This window comes from Diplodia corticola, assembly GCF_001883845.1.
Source record: "Diplodia corticola strain CBS 112549 chromosome Unknown scaffold33, whole genome shotgun sequence".
Lineage (NCBI taxonomy): Eukaryota > Fungi > Ascomycota > Dothideomycetes > Botryosphaeriales > Botryosphaeriaceae > Diplodia > Diplodia corticola.
In genome coordinates, this window is record NW_017971512.1 from 169,505 (window position 1) to 185,622 (window position 16,118).

At 55.6% G+C, this 16,118-nt stretch overlaps 6 protein-coding genes across 6 annotated transcripts; 3 read left to right on the top strand and 3 right to left on the bottom strand.

Annotated features, from left to right (window-relative positions):
* Window positions 1-31: 31 nt before the first annotated feature.
* On the top strand, window positions 32-1,654 carry BKCO1_3300050 (uncharacterized protein; the record flags this gene model as incomplete). The annotated part of the gene is made up of 1 exon (XM_020274549.1): window positions 32-1,654. The coding sequence occupies one exon, from the start codon at window positions 32-34 to the stop codon at window positions 1,652-1,654; it is 1,623 nt and encodes a 540-aa protein (XP_020129410.1).
* A 671-nt stretch (window positions 1,655-2,325) lies between these two features.
* On the top strand, window positions 2,326-6,867 carry BKCO1_3300051 (uncharacterized protein; the record flags this gene model as incomplete). The annotated part of the gene is made up of 9 exons (XM_020274550.1): window positions 2,326-2,490; window positions 2,548-4,116; window positions 4,641-4,803; window positions 4,853-4,920; window positions 4,973-5,136; window positions 5,189-5,550; window positions 5,611-5,894; window positions 5,948-6,594; window positions 6,645-6,867. The coding sequence occupies 9 exons, from the start codon at window positions 2,326-2,328 to the stop codon at window positions 6,865-6,867; spliced, it is 3,645 nt and encodes a 1,214-aa protein (XP_020129411.1).
* A 109-nt stretch (window positions 6,868-6,976) lies between these two features.
* On the bottom strand, window positions 6,977-7,768 carry BKCO1_3300052 (uncharacterized protein; the record flags this gene model as incomplete). Its single annotated transcript, XM_020274551.1, has 1 exon — window positions 6,977-7,768. One exon carries the CDS (start codon window positions 7,766-7,768, stop codon window positions 6,977-6,979), a length of 792 nt encoding a protein of 263 aa, XP_020129408.1.
* A 49-nt stretch (window positions 7,769-7,817) lies between these two features.
* Window positions 7,818-9,687, bottom strand: BKCO1_3300053 (inversin o89019; the record flags this gene model as incomplete). Its single annotated transcript, XM_020274552.1, has 5 exons — window positions 7,818-8,525; window positions 8,575-8,853; window positions 8,900-8,959; window positions 9,014-9,245; window positions 9,305-9,687. 5 exons carry the CDS (start codon window positions 9,685-9,687, stop codon window positions 7,818-7,820), a joined length of 1,662 nt encoding a protein of 553 aa, XP_020129409.1.
* Window positions 9,688-12,559: 2,872 nt separating this feature from the next.
* BKCO1_3300054 (protein kinase) lies at window positions 12,560-14,073 on the bottom strand (the record flags this gene model as incomplete). The annotated part of the gene is made up of 3 exons (XM_020274553.1): window positions 12,560-13,021; window positions 13,091-13,360; window positions 13,411-14,073. The coding sequence occupies 3 exons, from the start codon at window positions 14,071-14,073 to the stop codon at window positions 12,560-12,562; spliced, it is 1,395 nt and encodes a 464-aa protein (XP_020129406.1).
* Window positions 14,074-14,250: 177 nt separating this feature from the next.
* BKCO1_3300055 (uncharacterized protein) lies at window positions 14,251-16,115 on the top strand (the record flags this gene model as incomplete). Its single annotated transcript, XM_020274554.1, has 3 exons — window positions 14,251-14,421; window positions 14,483-14,749; window positions 14,802-16,115. The coding sequence occupies 3 exons, from the start codon at window positions 14,251-14,253 to the stop codon at window positions 16,113-16,115; spliced, it is 1,752 nt and encodes a 583-aa protein (XP_020129407.1).
* Window positions 16,116-16,118: the final 3 nt, after the last annotated feature.

Sequence of the window (16,118 nt, forward strand, 5' to 3'; positions counted from 1 at the left end):
ACGCACAGGGCTTCGCCCTCACATCAAAGCCATGTCTCCCTTCACAAGATCCCCAACCCTAGCGTCCCCCACCGAAGAACTACGCACCCGCTCCACCAACAGCGCCGCCGCCGCCGCCGCCGCCGCCACCACCACACCAGACTCGACCCCCACCGCCCTCATCCTCCAAGCGCTCCGCAACCCGCACGACCTCCTCCCTTTCCTCCTCCTCCTCGGCGGCGAAGTCGTGCAAAAAGCGCTCGCGCAAGCCACCGGCCGCGGGCAGCTCGCCCCCGTCTGCTTCAGCTTCGGGTGGGCGTCGTACGCGTTCGTGGCGGCGGTGCAGCTGCTGGGCGACGGGCGGCTGATGCCGGCGGCCGAGGTGCCCTGCAAGGTGTACAACATGCGCAGCGCGTACGCGCGCGCGAACCGCAACTGGGTCGTCGGCCGCCTGCTGCGCGACAACGAGCTGTTCATGGCGCGGCAGCGCGAGCGGCTGGACGTGCAGGCCGGGAGGGACCGCGGGGGGCAGCTCGGCCGCGCGCTGCGCATCGCCATCTACGAGCCGGCTGGTGGTGGTGGTGGCAGTGGCGATCGGGATCGGGCGCCGCTGAAGGGCGCGGGCGCGCCGCCGTATGCCCGCGTGTCGCATCTCGGGGTGACGGCGGCGCAGTGCGCGGTGGCGGTCGTGCCGTGGGTGCGGGGAGGGGATTGGTTGCCGTTTGTCGTGACGGCGGTGGGGACGGGGTTGGCGGCGGGCATGGGGCTGCTGCCGCAGTGGCGGGCGGAGAAGCTGCCGGAGGAGAGGACGAACCGGAAGACGTTTGCGGTGACGGCCGGGAACGGGTCCAAGGATATCATGATCATTCGGAATCTGGGGCTGAGCTACGACCTCGAGGATCTGTCGACGTTTGAGAGTCCGCGGCTCTCTCGGGCGTGGCAACAGTGCGGCTTGTTCAGGAACGACGTCGGTGGGGAGCCTTTCGTCCGGACGTTCAACGGCCTTCCGCTCGATTTCTGGTTTACTCGGATTGTGTGCTTTTCCCTTGCGGTGGGGTGGCTGGTGCTCTTGCTGCTTGTGGCAGGGATGAAGCGGAATTCCTGGTACCTGTTCGTCGTGGCCGCTCTCGGGATGATGCAGAACATCTACGTTGCTGGATGCAGTGTGCATCCTGAGATGCAGCTGATTCCCCTGATACTCCGGGATCAGATCTTGGGCAACAAGGTCATGGATGCCTTGATGGATCTGGAAGTCACCCTGGAAAGAGACCCGCTGTTCGGAGAGGTTGAGAGAGAAGCCATTGTGGAGCCCTTGATCAAGGAATATTTCCCGGGCAGGTTGCGCAAAGACAATGGTGAGATTGAGTGGTGGGCTGGTCACAGAGACCACTACGACCGAGACCGCTTGAACCGAAAGACCAGCAGCGGCTTGTCAAGAGGCGTGCCTCGGAGTCGGTGGTTTGTTACAGACCCTGATCTGGAGAAGGATCTGGTTGATACGAGTTCCGTCGAGCTCCTACAAGATGAGAACGAGGGGATTTCGCATCATGCCTCACAAACGGACGTGCAGGAGCCGTCTCACATCAGAGTGGAGGAAACACAGCAGCTGCATCAGAGGCACAGAACTTCGCATGGCACTATGTACAACGTTGGCATAACCTCAGGAATGACGTAAGGATATCAAAAGTTTTTGTTACTTTAAACTCGCCTCATAACCGGTTTTCTTTTTCGCTTCTCCGATACCCACAACACATGGCTTCATTGTATACATACACTTGTAGATTTGCTATCAGCTCCTCAAGCTTATCCGAAGCAATTTCCACGCTTGATATTCGTACTTGATCCATACTAAGCATGGAGAAGATAGGATAGAGAATGACGGGACCCTCTTAGAGTTCATCGGAACATTTGCATGCGTCGCTAACAGAACCGAACCAGCCTGAGTGACTGATAGCCCCACCAAGCGTCAAAAATGGTGGGAACCCGAAACCCGTGCATGGTGGTTCCTTGCCGGTGCCATATTGCGTACCGACTAGTTGATCTTTGAGTCCACGACATCCGACTGAAGCGGCCGTTGTGATCAAGTTGCCTCTCTTACAATATTGTAAAAGTGGCGAGGACGCGAAAAGGCAAAGCGGCGAGTACGGGGTGGTGTATTATGTGTGGGGCAGAACAATACAGATAGCCGCCCGCGAATCAAATCGTAGACGTCTTATCACGAGCTCTGTCTTCTGAATCATGGCAGCCCTGGGAAAAGCAAAGGGTAGCCCCGGGCCGAAGCCGATGCCGCCATCAGCGAAATTTGGACCCTCGGCAATTGTCCTGCGTCTCTCTTCTCATCACAACATGCCTATGATGAGCCTCTCTCCGGATCCACAAGCGCGACGGAAAGCACATTTACGCATAGGAGCCTACTTGCCGGGCTTTCCCAAAGAGATCTCCGGGCAAACGAAGGCCATACAAAGTCTACTCTTGGGTGATGATGCGGGAAATGGCAATACAAGTGCACCAGTATGTCGCATAACAGTGTTTGCCTGGTGCTGAGAAGATTGACTGGTCTACGATTAGGAGTCGGTGCTCAAAGAGATTTGCAACATTCCCTTCGATGAGCTCTCACGGATCAGCGACGAGCCTGTTGACATCATGTCAAGAGCCACCCCTGAGAGATACCGCCTTTTGAGTTGCGCAGATGTTATATCCAAGCAAAGCCTACGAATCGTCGAGTTTACCGAGTTTCCGTCCGTTCAATATGCAGCGCTCTCCTACGTATGGCGAGGAAATCAACCCACCAACAACAGCGCGCCGAGTACGCATGAATTTTCTGTCTCGGGCGCTGAAGATGCAGATCCCATCGGCTTGGACGTTCTCATTGATGCATGCACAGCATCATTAGCCTGTGATGCCCCGTACTTGTGGCTGGACCGGCTATGTATCATGCAGACGAGTAAGCAAGACAAGCGGTGGCAGATTCGCGAGATGTACAGGATGTATACCTTCGCCGCTGTATGTATCGTTGTCCCCAGCGGACTGCGGTTCCTCGCACCTTTCAAGGAAGAAACACACTGGATCCACCGGGGATGGACGCTACAGGAGGTTGTAGCCCCTCCATCGGTTGCTGTCCTCTTTGCTTGGACACATGGTGCTGGCGAGATCCATTTGAAGATTGCCGGTGAAGCAATGCACGGCAGAGTTGAGGTAGTCACCCCTGGAAAGTCTGCCATGATGCCTTTGGTAGATGTCCTTGGGTGTTGCAACGCTGGATGCTTCGAATTTACACCCGATGCTCCTAAAGAGGCAGAACCGCATCTACTGATCGAAGCTGCACTGTTCGGCAGGCCATCGACTGACAAGCCCCAAGGACAGACACTGAGTGCCGTCAATCCTATTCTGCTGCCAAATGTAGCAGCCCTCGAATTCGCATCGTCGAATTACATGGATACAGATGACATGCGCGACGCCTGTATCTGGCAGTGCGCGCTTGTGCGCACGTCATCGCGCCCAGTCGACATGGTCTTCAGCATCATGGGTATACTTGGAGTCATGCTTGATCCGTCGGACTTTGCTGCAGACGACCGGCTGGGAGCTACTATTGCGCTTGCTCGGGAGATCCTTCGGCAAGGCCGCAACGCCAGCTGGCTCGGTCTCTCGGTGTCCTTGCCCCCATGCCCATATCTTTCCACCTACCCAGTGTTTCCACGGACCCTTGTCGCCGGAAGGCCCACATACGATCTTCCTGGTGGTGGTCAAGCGCCCGTAACACTTACAGAAGCCGTCTATCCCAATGACATTGGAGTCTTCCCGCTCCCCGCTGGTTCAATGGATGAGATGGGCTACCACACGTTTGAGGCAATGGCAGTCAGGGTTGTTGGTACCTTTACAGCAGCAGCTTTGTCCGCCGATTCTCCCTACGATGACGAGGTTCACCCCACTTGGCTCAAGGCAGTGGATGGATCTACATGGATCGTCATCTCTAATCTGACGGCTCAGGATAGCTGCAATTCCTTGACCACTCCACCGCCCCATGAGCCTCAGTCTTTTGCAGTCATGCTAGGCTTTTACAGCGGCATACCGGCAGTGACCACGGGCAACCGCATCCGTGCGATGCTTGTGACAGAGCACGTCAAGGACAGGTACCACGTACGATCCTACTTTCTACTGAGCTACCAGGCGCTTCGATGGGCTTCAACATGGGAGACTCAACGGTTCTGTGTGGGCGGACCCGAAAATTCACCCCGCACTGAAGCTCTATCATAGGGAAAACTCAGGGAACCGGGATTAGTGCATGGAATAACAGGGGTGGCATTCTGCTTTTTCATTTCTCACACTTCACAGTGACTCCACAGCTGCAATCGCTACTTTTGCAAAATCTCATATACATCAGCACCTATTATGCCGACATTTCATCTATGTGACATTCCTTGTTAAGTTCGTGGCTGTGATCATCGGATACGCGGCTGACTCTTCGCTCTGATTGGCTTGTGCGAATTCGCTTCTTCGAAAAGACTAAGCTCAGCCTTGCGCTCTCCAGCCTTGCCGGGACTGACACGTACATCCCGGCATAGGATAAACGCTTGTGTAACAATGGTTGCCTAGCCAGCCTTGTGCCTTATATGTTGAAAGTTTCCGATCTCATACTCTTGACACTGCCATTCACCATTCAGGCTTCGTATGGCACCCTCAAAAAGGGAACCAGGACCATGAAGCTTGAAATCCAGGACCTCGCGGTAAAAGCAGGCTATGACGACGGTGGGGTTCAGAGAAAGGCCATCTCGATAGATGTCAGCCCACAGACGGATCTCTGTCAACTGTTTGAGGACCATCCAGGTACATCCCTCAGTGCATTTACCTCATTGGTACGAGCTAAAAGTTGCAGAAATTGTGAAGCCCGATGGGCTCGCGTTGATCTCCAACCCGCAAAGGTTATACTGGGTCAACGAGACGGTCAATGCGCCCCAGCAGCAAAGGCTTATTGAAGTGGTCGATGGGCCTTCAGACTTTTTTTGAAGGGAAAATCAACGTCCGAGATACTGTTTCAGCCTTCCTTGATCTCAAGGCTCCGAAGGGCCCGATGTCCGCAAAGCTCAGTGCATCAGGTACGGCAGCTTCGAAAACACTCTTTGTGGACGACAATCTTGAGATTCGGTTCCACCGAACAATGTAAGCCCTCAAAAAAGTAAAGGAGCGGTACCGAGTTGACAAAGTATGTAAGCCGGCTTCCGGATGACAACAGAATTCACCCGCTTCCCGCATCTACTGGAACATTCCCCCTTTTTAACGTCAACGCATTCAGCCACATCCTCCCTCAAGACGTTGCTTCCAAGGGGGGCATCTTCTTTCCGATGTGGCAACGGGAGGCCATGTGGATCGAACTTGAGGCCTTTGAACACCTAGGCAGTAGCGGCGCGACCCAATACGCAGTCAGGATCAATCTTGGTGAGATCAACGCCGTCACCGGGCGTTCCATTCGGGACCCTTCGGAGAAGCAAGACTACGTCCTCGTACCCGGCCAAAACTGGGTTGACGGTATTCTTGTTGAACCTGGAGTTGTCCGTCAGTTTGTAGCCATGCCACGTATGTATTCCTTTGTGTTCAAAAGCAGTCCCATGTTGCTAACTACGACAATATATGTAGTGGGCAGAGGCTACACAGTGGAGGGCCAGGTCACAGGTGAAGAAAAGATCGGCGGCCTCCAGATTGAGATCACTCCACGGATCTCCAACGACATCTATAAGGACACTCAGTTTTTCCTATCTGGATTCGGCCAGCTTGACATCCTCAAGAGCCCACAGGACGAGAATATCCCTACAGGATCAAAGATCTCGATGAGATGGGATCATCATAGCCGGAAGCCAAAGGTTGTCGATTTTATTGATGACCACCAAGGCGAGAACTTTGATCAGAGCTTCGTGCTAGGGGTATGACAATCGATTGGACTGTGTTGTGGTACAGTAGCTGACTACTATCGAAGGCTTGCTACCTTCAATCCTCTTCGGGGCAGTCCCCATCTGAACGATCTTACTCTCCCCTAGTATGTGATCATGCACAGATGTGTTCGGATCCATTCCGTGCAATACCTCACAATCCGGCCTCTACTTCTACATGGCATGACCCGATGTTCGTTCCTCAGAATTTCCCTTCCCAGCGGCCGATGTCTGCGAGTACAAACACCAACAAAACGTACTCTGACAAAGGAAAAACTTCGGCGGTCAACACACTACAAAACATGGGCGTCGCAGTAGGAGGGAAACTCATGCAGGACATCTACACGGATGCCATCCCTGGTCCACAGTGGCAAAAGACCCGTACTCGGCTCATCAACGTCCAGATATTCGACGCAGCGACATTCGAGGCAGCAACTCATATAGTGCCGCCCTCCACACCAGTTACTGCCAAAACGTACGCTGACGCGGGCTATCCATTCTGGATCGTCGACGAGGAACCAGAGAACAGAATTGGGCCATCGGAGACATTGAGCGCGGTCAAGAGCGTGAGCGCGGTCAAGAGCGTGAGCGCTCTTGATAAAGAGGCTGGCGTTTCCGAAGACCAAAGCGAAGAAGTCGACCCGTCCAAGCCGACGAAGTGCAAGACCTGTCAGAAGAGGTTGTGCGATTGCGTGTAAGTCATTGTCACCCCCGTTCTATATGAACGCTAATTTATCGGTGTAGCATACGCCCTTGTGACCACAGATTCTGTAGCGAATGCATCACGGCTATCAACAAGACCGAAGGATGCCCGATCTGCGGTAATACGATAAAACATGTGGCAGGATTTTCTGCGCCTATGAACCTTCCCGGGGAAGAGACGTACAAGGCAAACGTTCCTGTTGTTATGCTCGAGGTGAAAGATGGTCGTGCAAGCTTCAGAGAGTGCACGAAAATGAGGATGTGATGTCGTCGTGGCCAGCATATCTCTTGAACTTGTGTGATAGGGGCGTCAGGATGGAGATGTTTGAATGAGTTGGTCAACAAATTGGATTTCCCTGGCTCATTGAGGAACACTACGCATCATCCTCCTTGTCATCTTCGTACACTTGGATTTCCTTCCTGACAAGAGCATACTCGCCAAATTCGCTGCGTGCCTGTTCAATAGCTCTCAAGAACTGCCCATCCTCCTCCAAACGTCTCCTGAAGTTTACACGATCGCGCTTGGGCAACTCCGACATGTGAACATTGAGTCTGCACAACCGGTCGGAAAACTCTCTTGAACGTTGGCGTTTATCGCTTAGCTGCGTTGGCAGCACGGCGGACAGTCGTCTTGTCCATTCCATAGGTGTGGCAGGGTCAGGATCTCGATTTCTTCCAGCTTGCACTTCTGGAAGATAGTCAAAAAATTGTCCGCCTGACAGATACGGCATTTTCTGCGAAAGCTTGTCCTGCATACTAGCAGAAGCAATCCTTCGTCGGACGTTAATGTCAATCAAATCCTTTGGTGGCTCTTTCGCTTTCGCTTCAGGCACTTCTTTAGTGCTGATTGTGAAGACCGCAGCATCGTTTGCCACTTGTTTCATCGCCGAGGGCGGAGGCGAAACCGTGGGACCCATGCTAGGCATTGCCATGAAAGACGACCCAAGGTTTCTGCCAGGCATTTCCAAAGCCATCATGGATTTTGGCCCTCTCTCTGGACGTGTGTGAAGGGAACTGTGGAAAAGCATTGGAGCATGTCTTTTTACCACTGTTGAACCGTGTATATTCAGAGAAGCATCGTTGGCCCCATCACCAGACGGGCTAAGGCCGCTTTTTGGTGTACTGGTCTTTTCCAAGTCCCTGCTGAACCTAATCTTAGCGTGCATTACTGTGTGACTAGGAGTGTGAGACTAGGTGCACAGGTGCGGCGGAAACTTACGTAAGTACAGTGTCCAGCAGCTTCTGCGCATATGCGGAATGGCTCTTCAAGTCGTTTCTCATAGCATTGATGTCGATGTCCTCCGATTCATGATCGACAAATTTATGCAGTGCCTTTAGTGTCCTCGCGAATTTCATTGCCATAGCATGAAGCTTTTCTGCAGGCTCGGGGCCTGATAGAACAAGATCCAAGTTGCTTGTGAGGTGAATGAGAGCACACCTGAAGCTGTAAAGAGGCTGTTCAACATCTTTCAGTGTGCCATCTGTGCTTGAAGCCCTCACTTTTAGTGAAGTGAAGAGCTCGTACGCAGTGGAGGCCAGGGACTCAAGATCATTCTGGGAGAAGCTGGCTTCCGGCCGATCACGGCAGCAGCTTGGTGGCTTCGAGGCCACTGTATCATCCGCCAACGTGACGGAATCGTTTGGAGTCTCTCTCGCTCCCTTATGGCCTCGTTGTTCAGGTAGCGTATGTAAGCTCAATCTTGTAGCGACTGTGGAGCTAGCCTCTTCCGCGAATTTGCGAAGGCGACTGATGGCAATCTGGTAGCCTTTGTTGTCTTTTGAATCAAACTTGACCATCATCGAATGATCAGAAGACAGCGGGATCTTCTCTTCCATGTGGTCTGGCAAATTAAGAAGTGCCGAGTCTGGCCCAACGGCCGTAGCGAAACTACCCGTACGCTGCCATCTTCCAGCTGCATTGTCCTGCGCTGTATTGAGCAAGGTTCAATTTGTGTGAATTCCAAAAACTCACATTTGTCAATTGTGGGGTTTGCTCCGCTTCATAGAAGCTGACAATCTTCCTATCCTGGATGATATTCTTGAAGTCGCCTAGTTGATCAATCACAGCATCTGAGTTATGCTTGATTTGATCTAGCAACCCGTGTCTTGGATGATCATGATCCGACAGAAGCCCACGGATGTCATCAACGGACAGACCCCGGTGGGGAGTTCCAAAGAATAGGATGGCGTAAGTAGCATGGTAGACAAGCTCTTTGGCACTGTCTGCGGAGAGGACGGCTTTCACGAGACTCTAATATGCATCAGTAACTGGATCGGGTACAGATGATGCTTCTTACATGGGCAAGGATGAGTCCTCCAAAACTGTGAGCGATGAAAAACAAAGGTCGCCGCATTTCCTATACGCACATGAGGACTTTTGTTTAGCTTATCCGGACCGAAAGAGTGCTCACCTCGTCCGTGGTGCGAACTTGTTTAATCTCTTCGAGAAAGCCTCTGCCATAGTCAAGGATCCTTTCGAGCCCCCGGCTCTTGCCGGTCAATTTTGAATTGTACCCGTAGGTCAAAACACGGCATTGAGGAAGATCTTGGGACAAAAAGTCGCGGAGCCACATTCTCGACAGATCTCCCTTTCCTCTCCATGAGCCGTATGCATGGCCATCCAGCCCGGTTATGGCGATGACACTATTTGACTTCAGTCGGAGCAGATTCAAAGCAGGTGATGAGAGAAACAGTTTGCTTACTCTGCAAGAACTGGTGCCTTGACGTTGTAGAGCTGGGTGAAACCAAAGAAGTTGCAGTCAAAGGTAACGTCATCCTCGCCCACTTCGATTTGAATTTCCTGAAGTGGGTTCTTGAATACTGTGGAGAGAAACGACGGTACCGCTCCGCGGAAAGCGACCAGGCCAACTTTCTTTCCTGCGTCATAACACGAGGAGATGATGGCGACCGAGGTCTGGATTTGAGATACCTCATCGCTGATGAGGCGTGACTTGATCGCCGACGACAAGGCTGAGCCTGGCTGTAGACCATCTCCGCCGTCGACCGCCGTCAGTCCTCGCACGCGGAAGACGATGGATTTTGTCGGCGAGGAAAGAGATGTGCCCTTTGTCTGAGAAGTAGTCATACTCGGCAATCAGGCTTGTAGAAGGGCGTCGGATGGATGAGATGTCGGATGCATCGAGGACAAGGCCGAGTCTGTTGGGGCTGACGCGCTTTCTCTTACTAATTCAGCAAAGCGGCCCCACAGATGCGCTCCACGCTAAATACATATGCGGTTTTCAGTGTCAAGGGTCTGCAGGATCATCTTTATCCCAAGTCAACAGACTGACCGGGTATTATTGGAAATCTCTCCCTACTGAAGCTACTGAAACTCAGCCTAAACATCGAACGCTACTTGCACGGCAAATCTTGCTATATTGATTCCACTGTTGATGGTGAACCAAGGATCTAGTTGGATGCAAGTCAGCTTCAGAATCAAATGGCGCGCTCCATCATTGTTTGTGGCAGCCACCCAGCCAGTCAGCCCAATATGCCCGACGTAATGCGCATACGTACATACTACAGAGCCTAAGCCACAAAGCCACCAAAGACCACAGTGAACGCTACAACGAGCAGCATGTAAGACCATCAAAGAGGTTTTAGGTCGCAAGAGTTCCGTGTAGTATGAAAAATCCCACTGCGAGGGAGCCTTTATACCGGTAGCACAATTTTGCCAATGCCATCATGGCACGAGCCTAACACCGTGATCCCGTTGTCGCCCGCCGGAAGCTTCCATCATAAATCCCGACTCTGCTTCGCCATTTTCCTTTTCTCTACCCACATCGACTCAAGTGTTCTACTCTCATAGCACGAATAAATTCAATCATGGAGCGCACTTGCCGGCCGTTTCTGCGCCTATAGCAAGCAACTCCGGGACCTTGTGTTGCTTTCCACTCGGCTGCGCACCTCGACACTGATGAACGACGATTTTCACTACCAATGATTGAAAGTGTTGAAGCTCACCATGATAACATAGTGGAAGCGACCTTCGCGGGACAGGACATGCTGGAGCTCAGAGGAAGTGCGGGGCTTTGCTCGGCCGAGTCAAATTAAAGGCTGCTCTAAATAATAGAGTGGCTGTCTGTCATGCTCTAGGTTGTGTCCGATACAACGAAACCAAAGTGAGAACGAAGCATCGCCTCCCCGCAGTACTCATGGGCTGCTCACATACCACGGTCGTGGGTTCCACGTGCTGCGGTCCATGCTTTGGAAGATGCACGGGACCGCTTCGGAACCGCTCCTGATCCACAGCAGGTGGTTTGGATAGGATCCTTTGCCACCTGCATGCTGCGACTACGCAGACAACGCAGGCTTGGGAATCGGTTTATATAGCGCTCCAGATGCCAGCCAGAAGCCACGCACTGTCCCTCACCTTGCTTGATGGGCGGCGGGAACGCAAGCAACAGACAAGCTTCAACAAGGACACATACGGTGTACTTCCTTGCCGTCTCCGCGGCAAAGCTATGCGCCATGACTGACTTCGGGCGTGTGACGCTGCCATGACTCCTTCGCTATTCCATCAATGTCTACGGTGGAACATCGTGGACGTGCTGAATCCTTGCGCTGCCCCCAAAGGTTACAATGCTGCTGCTCATCGTCATGAGGTGTAAGTGATGATTGGGATCCATGCGCGTGGTGCGTGCTGCAATCCGGCCCCCAGAAAGTTGGAAGTCTCGCAGACAGCACTCCCAGAGGACAGTTCGCATGTAGAGAGTAAACGAAGTTAAGTATTTCCGCAACGGTGAAGCCTGATGTTAGGCTGAGGAGCGTCTTTATATTGCGGGTGGTGCGCTAATCGGCTGGCTCACAGTCGCTTTGCACGCAGACAAGCGTGAGGGGCGGTCACCAGACGACGGGAGAGCGCGGAGGGCCACGGTGAAGATACTCTCCTGTCTTCTGCATAAAATGCTCGTATCCTTACCGCGGAATGGTGAGATGCACGGCGCGGGGATTTCACAAGGACTTCACCTTGAGACAAATTGCGCAGAACTGTGGTCTCGTTATCTGGCTTTGAGTCAAACTCCAGTGCTTCTTCACTCGCGCTTACGCCAAAACGCCTGATTTGCGTACTTTCTGCGCTGCTACGAAAAGTCAAAATGCCGCTGTTCATCATGAGGCGTGCGCGGTGATGGATATAGTTGAGCGTGCGATGAATATTTCATCCTGGCTCCTGTAAACAATAAACACAGCCGTCGAAACGCGGCACAGTGGCATGTGCCTTCTCCGCCGTTGTGAGGTGAATTTTCGAAGCAGGGAACTTCACTGCTGGCATAGTTCTAAGCCAGAATGAAGGACGTAGCTGTAAATCAGCATGAGGCCGGCGCATCTATCAGCTGGCCGCCCCGACCCTCTGGTACGTGAACTAAATCAGCAATCACCAGACAGAGGGACAGCGCGGAGAACCAGGCCGTAAAATCACGAGGCTGGCGCCAACGTCCGAGTCACTCTAGATGTATGCGAAGAGACAAACCACCGAAAGACAGACAGTAGTGCTTGCAGAAGGTGTTCCGAGCTCCTATTCCGTCTTGAGTGCTTCAGTGCTTCAGGACAAGGCTGGACATTTTATACTGCGGTATGCAGCCTCGGTCCGGCTTCGGTCTGTGCGGCTCAGGTACCTTATCAGATTCACAAGGAGGAATAGATCCGGCTCGAGAATAGATCGCTATCTTCATCCATGCTTTCGCTATCGGAGGTATCATATTCACGCCGATCCTCGGCGCTCGTTAGTTGCGCATTTCCCAACCTTCTTCCGTCCCTAGGTATTCCCTCTTTTTTTTTTTCTCTCCCCCTTTTCCTCTTCTTCAAAATGAACCCACAAATAACCTCCCCTCCTCTCGCGAAAGTCTTACAACCCCCCAACCCACAAGCCCACCAATCCACCAATCCAGGTCCAGCATCATGCCCTCACCTCATCCACCCATCCGACCCATCCGTCCCACACACTCCCCCTCCTCCCCCTACACCAACTTCAAACTAAACCCCTTCCCGCCCTCCTCCCTCCCCGCGCCCCCCGCAAAAATCCCACTAAAATCCACCACCCCCGCCTCCCCCGCCTCCCCCAACGCAGCCTTGTCGCCCCTCCCCGGCGCCCTCGGGCTCGCCCTCCTCCTCCTCCCCCTCTCCTGGCCCGCCTTGCTCGGAAACGTCGGAAACATCTCCGTCGCCTTCGGGCGTGGGTTCTCGGCGAAATACGGGTGTGCGAGGACGGCGGCGGCGGCGGGGCGGGAGGCGGGGTTGAGGGCGAGGAGGGAGGAGAGGAGGTCGACGCCGGCGGATGTGAGGAACGGGAACTGCGCGCGGAGGAGGGAGGTGGTGGAGTGCGGGTCTGGGTTGGGCGGGAGGCGGAGGGAGGAGGTGTTGGGGAGGCGGCGGAAGGAGGGCCAGGAGTGGGGGGTGGGGAGGCCGCAGAGCTTGAAGATCTGTGGGGGTGGTGTGGGTTAGTGAGGGGTGGCGGCAAAGAAGGTTGGATGGGGGAGGAAGGAACGTGCCTTGTATAGCTCGTCGACCTCGTTTGTGCCTTGCAGCAGCGGCTCCTTGGTTAGCAGCTCCCCGAAGATGCAGCCGAGGCTCCACATGTCGATTGCGCTGTCGTACTCTTTGGCGCCGAGGAGGAGTTCGGGGGCGCGGTACCAGAGGGTGACGACGAGTTGGGTTAGGTCTGGGGGAGGCGGGTCGCCGACGAAGCGGGCCATGCCGAAGTCTGCGATTTTGATCTCGCCGCGGTTGTTCATGAGGATGTTGGAGGTTTTCAGGTCTCGCTTGGAGTGAGTTAGCAAGGTCGTGAGAATGGGGGTTGGGAGATGCATACATGCAGTATCCAGTGGTCGTGGAGGAAGCCAACAGCGGAGGTCAGCTGCAGCATCAGTGTCTTGACTTCGGACGGCAGGAAAGGCTCGGCCATGTCCTCCTGGAGGGTCTTGAGATCGTGCTCTAGGAAATCCATGACCAAGAAGACGTCGTTGAGCGTGTCTCCGACAACAACCTCGCGCAGATCGACGATGTGGCGGTGTTTGCGGGACTCGTTCAGCGTCTGGATCTCGCGCAGGGCGGTGACGGGGAAGCCGTCGTTCTGGTTGTCCATCTTCAGCTTCTTGAGGGCAACAACCTCGCCGGTGGCGGTTTCGCGGGCGCGCGACACCCATCCGTAGGAGCCCTCCTCGATGTGGTTCAGCCTCTCGAAATTGTCCACGCGGCGGCAAGGTCCCCAGCTGGGCGCGGCGAAGCGCAACAGCCGTCTCGGGCCATCTTCGTCGCCCTGCGAAGCCACCTTCTGCCTCTTGGCGGGACGGTCCTGGTCGGCGGCTGGAGTTTCCTGCTGTTGTTTGCGGCGTTCCTCGGCCAGGCGGGCCTGCTCCTCGAGCTTGCGCTGCTTCTCGGCCTTTTGGCGTTTCTTTTCCTCCTTCTCGCGCTTGCGCTGGGCCTCGATCTCGGCGTCCTCCTCCCCATCGGCCCATCGCGACGGGCCAGCCATGGCGAATTGACCGGGTGGGAACGAGCGTGTGTGGGTGGCGGGGTCGATGACGATGTCGTTGACGGAGGTGTTGCGGAGCTCGTGCGGCGCCGCGGGAAACTTTCCCAAGCTCCAACCCACCGCGACCTCGGCCGCCATGCGCCGTCAAAGCTCCCCGCCCGCCGCCTCCCCGCAACCATGCGCATACCTACGAGGCTGCCGTCCCGTCTCCTGAATCGCGCTGGATCCGGCCAGCTGCGCGCACCGCGAACGACTTGTCTCGGCCCAAGATGGTCGTCTACCAGCTCGCCGAATGAAGGCCGCCAGTGGTCGACGCCGCTGGCGAAGACCTTGACCGAAGCTATTACAGTAAGCACCGTGCCTCAATCCCCGTCGTGCAGTATCGCGCGAGACATCTGACCACCGCCAGACGACCGGTCCAGTCCCCGTGGCAGCGTACATGCGACAGGTCCTCACGGCGCCCGACAGCGGTTACTACACGTCGCGACCCGAAGGCGGCGACCAATTCGGCCAGAAGGGAGACTTCATCACCTCGCCCGAGATCTCGCAGATATTCGGAGAGCTTGTTGGGCTGTGGTTCGTCGCCGAATGGATGCTTCAGGGCAGAAAGAGCTCGGGCGTGCAGCTGATTGAGCTTGGCCCGGGAAGGGGCACGCTGATGGACGACATGCTGCGGGTATTGCCCAATTGCTGCGCAATCCGTGACATCCGAAGCTGATGGCGTACAGGCCATCCGGAATTTCAAGTCAATGTCCTCCGCCATCGAGACGGTCTATCTCATCGAGGCCAGCCCGACCCTGCGCGCTGCCCAGCACAAGCTGCTCTGCGCCGATGCTCCGCTGAAGGAAAACGACATCGGCCACGAAAGCATCAGCAAGTACAACAACTTGAAAATAGTCTGGTCTGAGGACATCCGTCTCATCCCCAAGGGTATACCAATCCCTTCTCTCCCCACCGAGAGCACACCCACATGCTTACCCGCCCTAGACATCACCAAAACCCCCTTCATCGTCGCCCACGAATTCTTCGACGCCCTCCCCATCCACATCTTCGAAAGCGTCGCACCACCCCCACCCACCGACACCCCCACCACCCCCGAACCCGCCGCCCCCGCCGACCTCACCAACCCTGCCGCCGTCGCCGCCGCCGTCGCCGCCCGCCAACAGCACCAACGCCAACAGAAAACCAACGAATGGCGCGAACTCGTCGTCTCCCCCGTCCCGCCCCGCTCCACCCACGCCTCCCTCAACACCCCGCTCTCCCTCCGCGCCGCCACCCCCGTCCCCGACTTCCAGCTCACAAAGAGCAAAAGCCCCACCCCGCACAGCATGTACCTCCCCCACACCTCGCCCCGCTACGCCGCCCTCCTCCGCACCCCCGGCTCCGTCATCGAAATCTCGCCCGAATCCCTCTCCCACGCCGCCGACCTCGCCCAACGCATCGGCGGCGCCGCCGCTTCCTCGCCCCAAAAAAAAGCCTTCGGATCCGCATCAGACGCAAACGAAGAACAGCAACAACAACAACAATCCACCAAACCCCACCCCTCCGGCGCCGCCCTCATCCTCGACTACGGCCCGCCCGACTCGGTCCCCACCAACTCCCTCCGCGGCATCCGCCACCACCGGCCCGTGTCGCCGCTCGCCCTGCCCGGCCTCGTCGACGTCAGCGCCGACGTGGATTTCACGGCGCTGGCCGAGGCGGCGATCGCGGCGAGCCCCGGCGTGGAGGTGCACGGGCCGGTGGAGCAGGCGGGGTTTCTCGAGGCGATGGGCGTGAGGGAGAGGGCGGGGATGTTGGTGAGGAAGGTGGTGGGGAAGGAGGCGAAGGCGGGGGGGAAGGATGGGGAGGGGGAGGTGGGGGATAAGGAGGAGGGGGAGCGGAAGAAGCTGTTTAGGGAGAGGATTGAGAAGGGCGCGGAGAGGTTGGTTGATAGGGGACCGAATGGGATGGGGAGGCTGTATAAGGCGTTGGCTATTGTGCCGCATTTTCCCGAGAAGCCGGGGAGGAGGCCTGTGGGGTTTGGGGGGGATGTGAAGGTTTGAGGG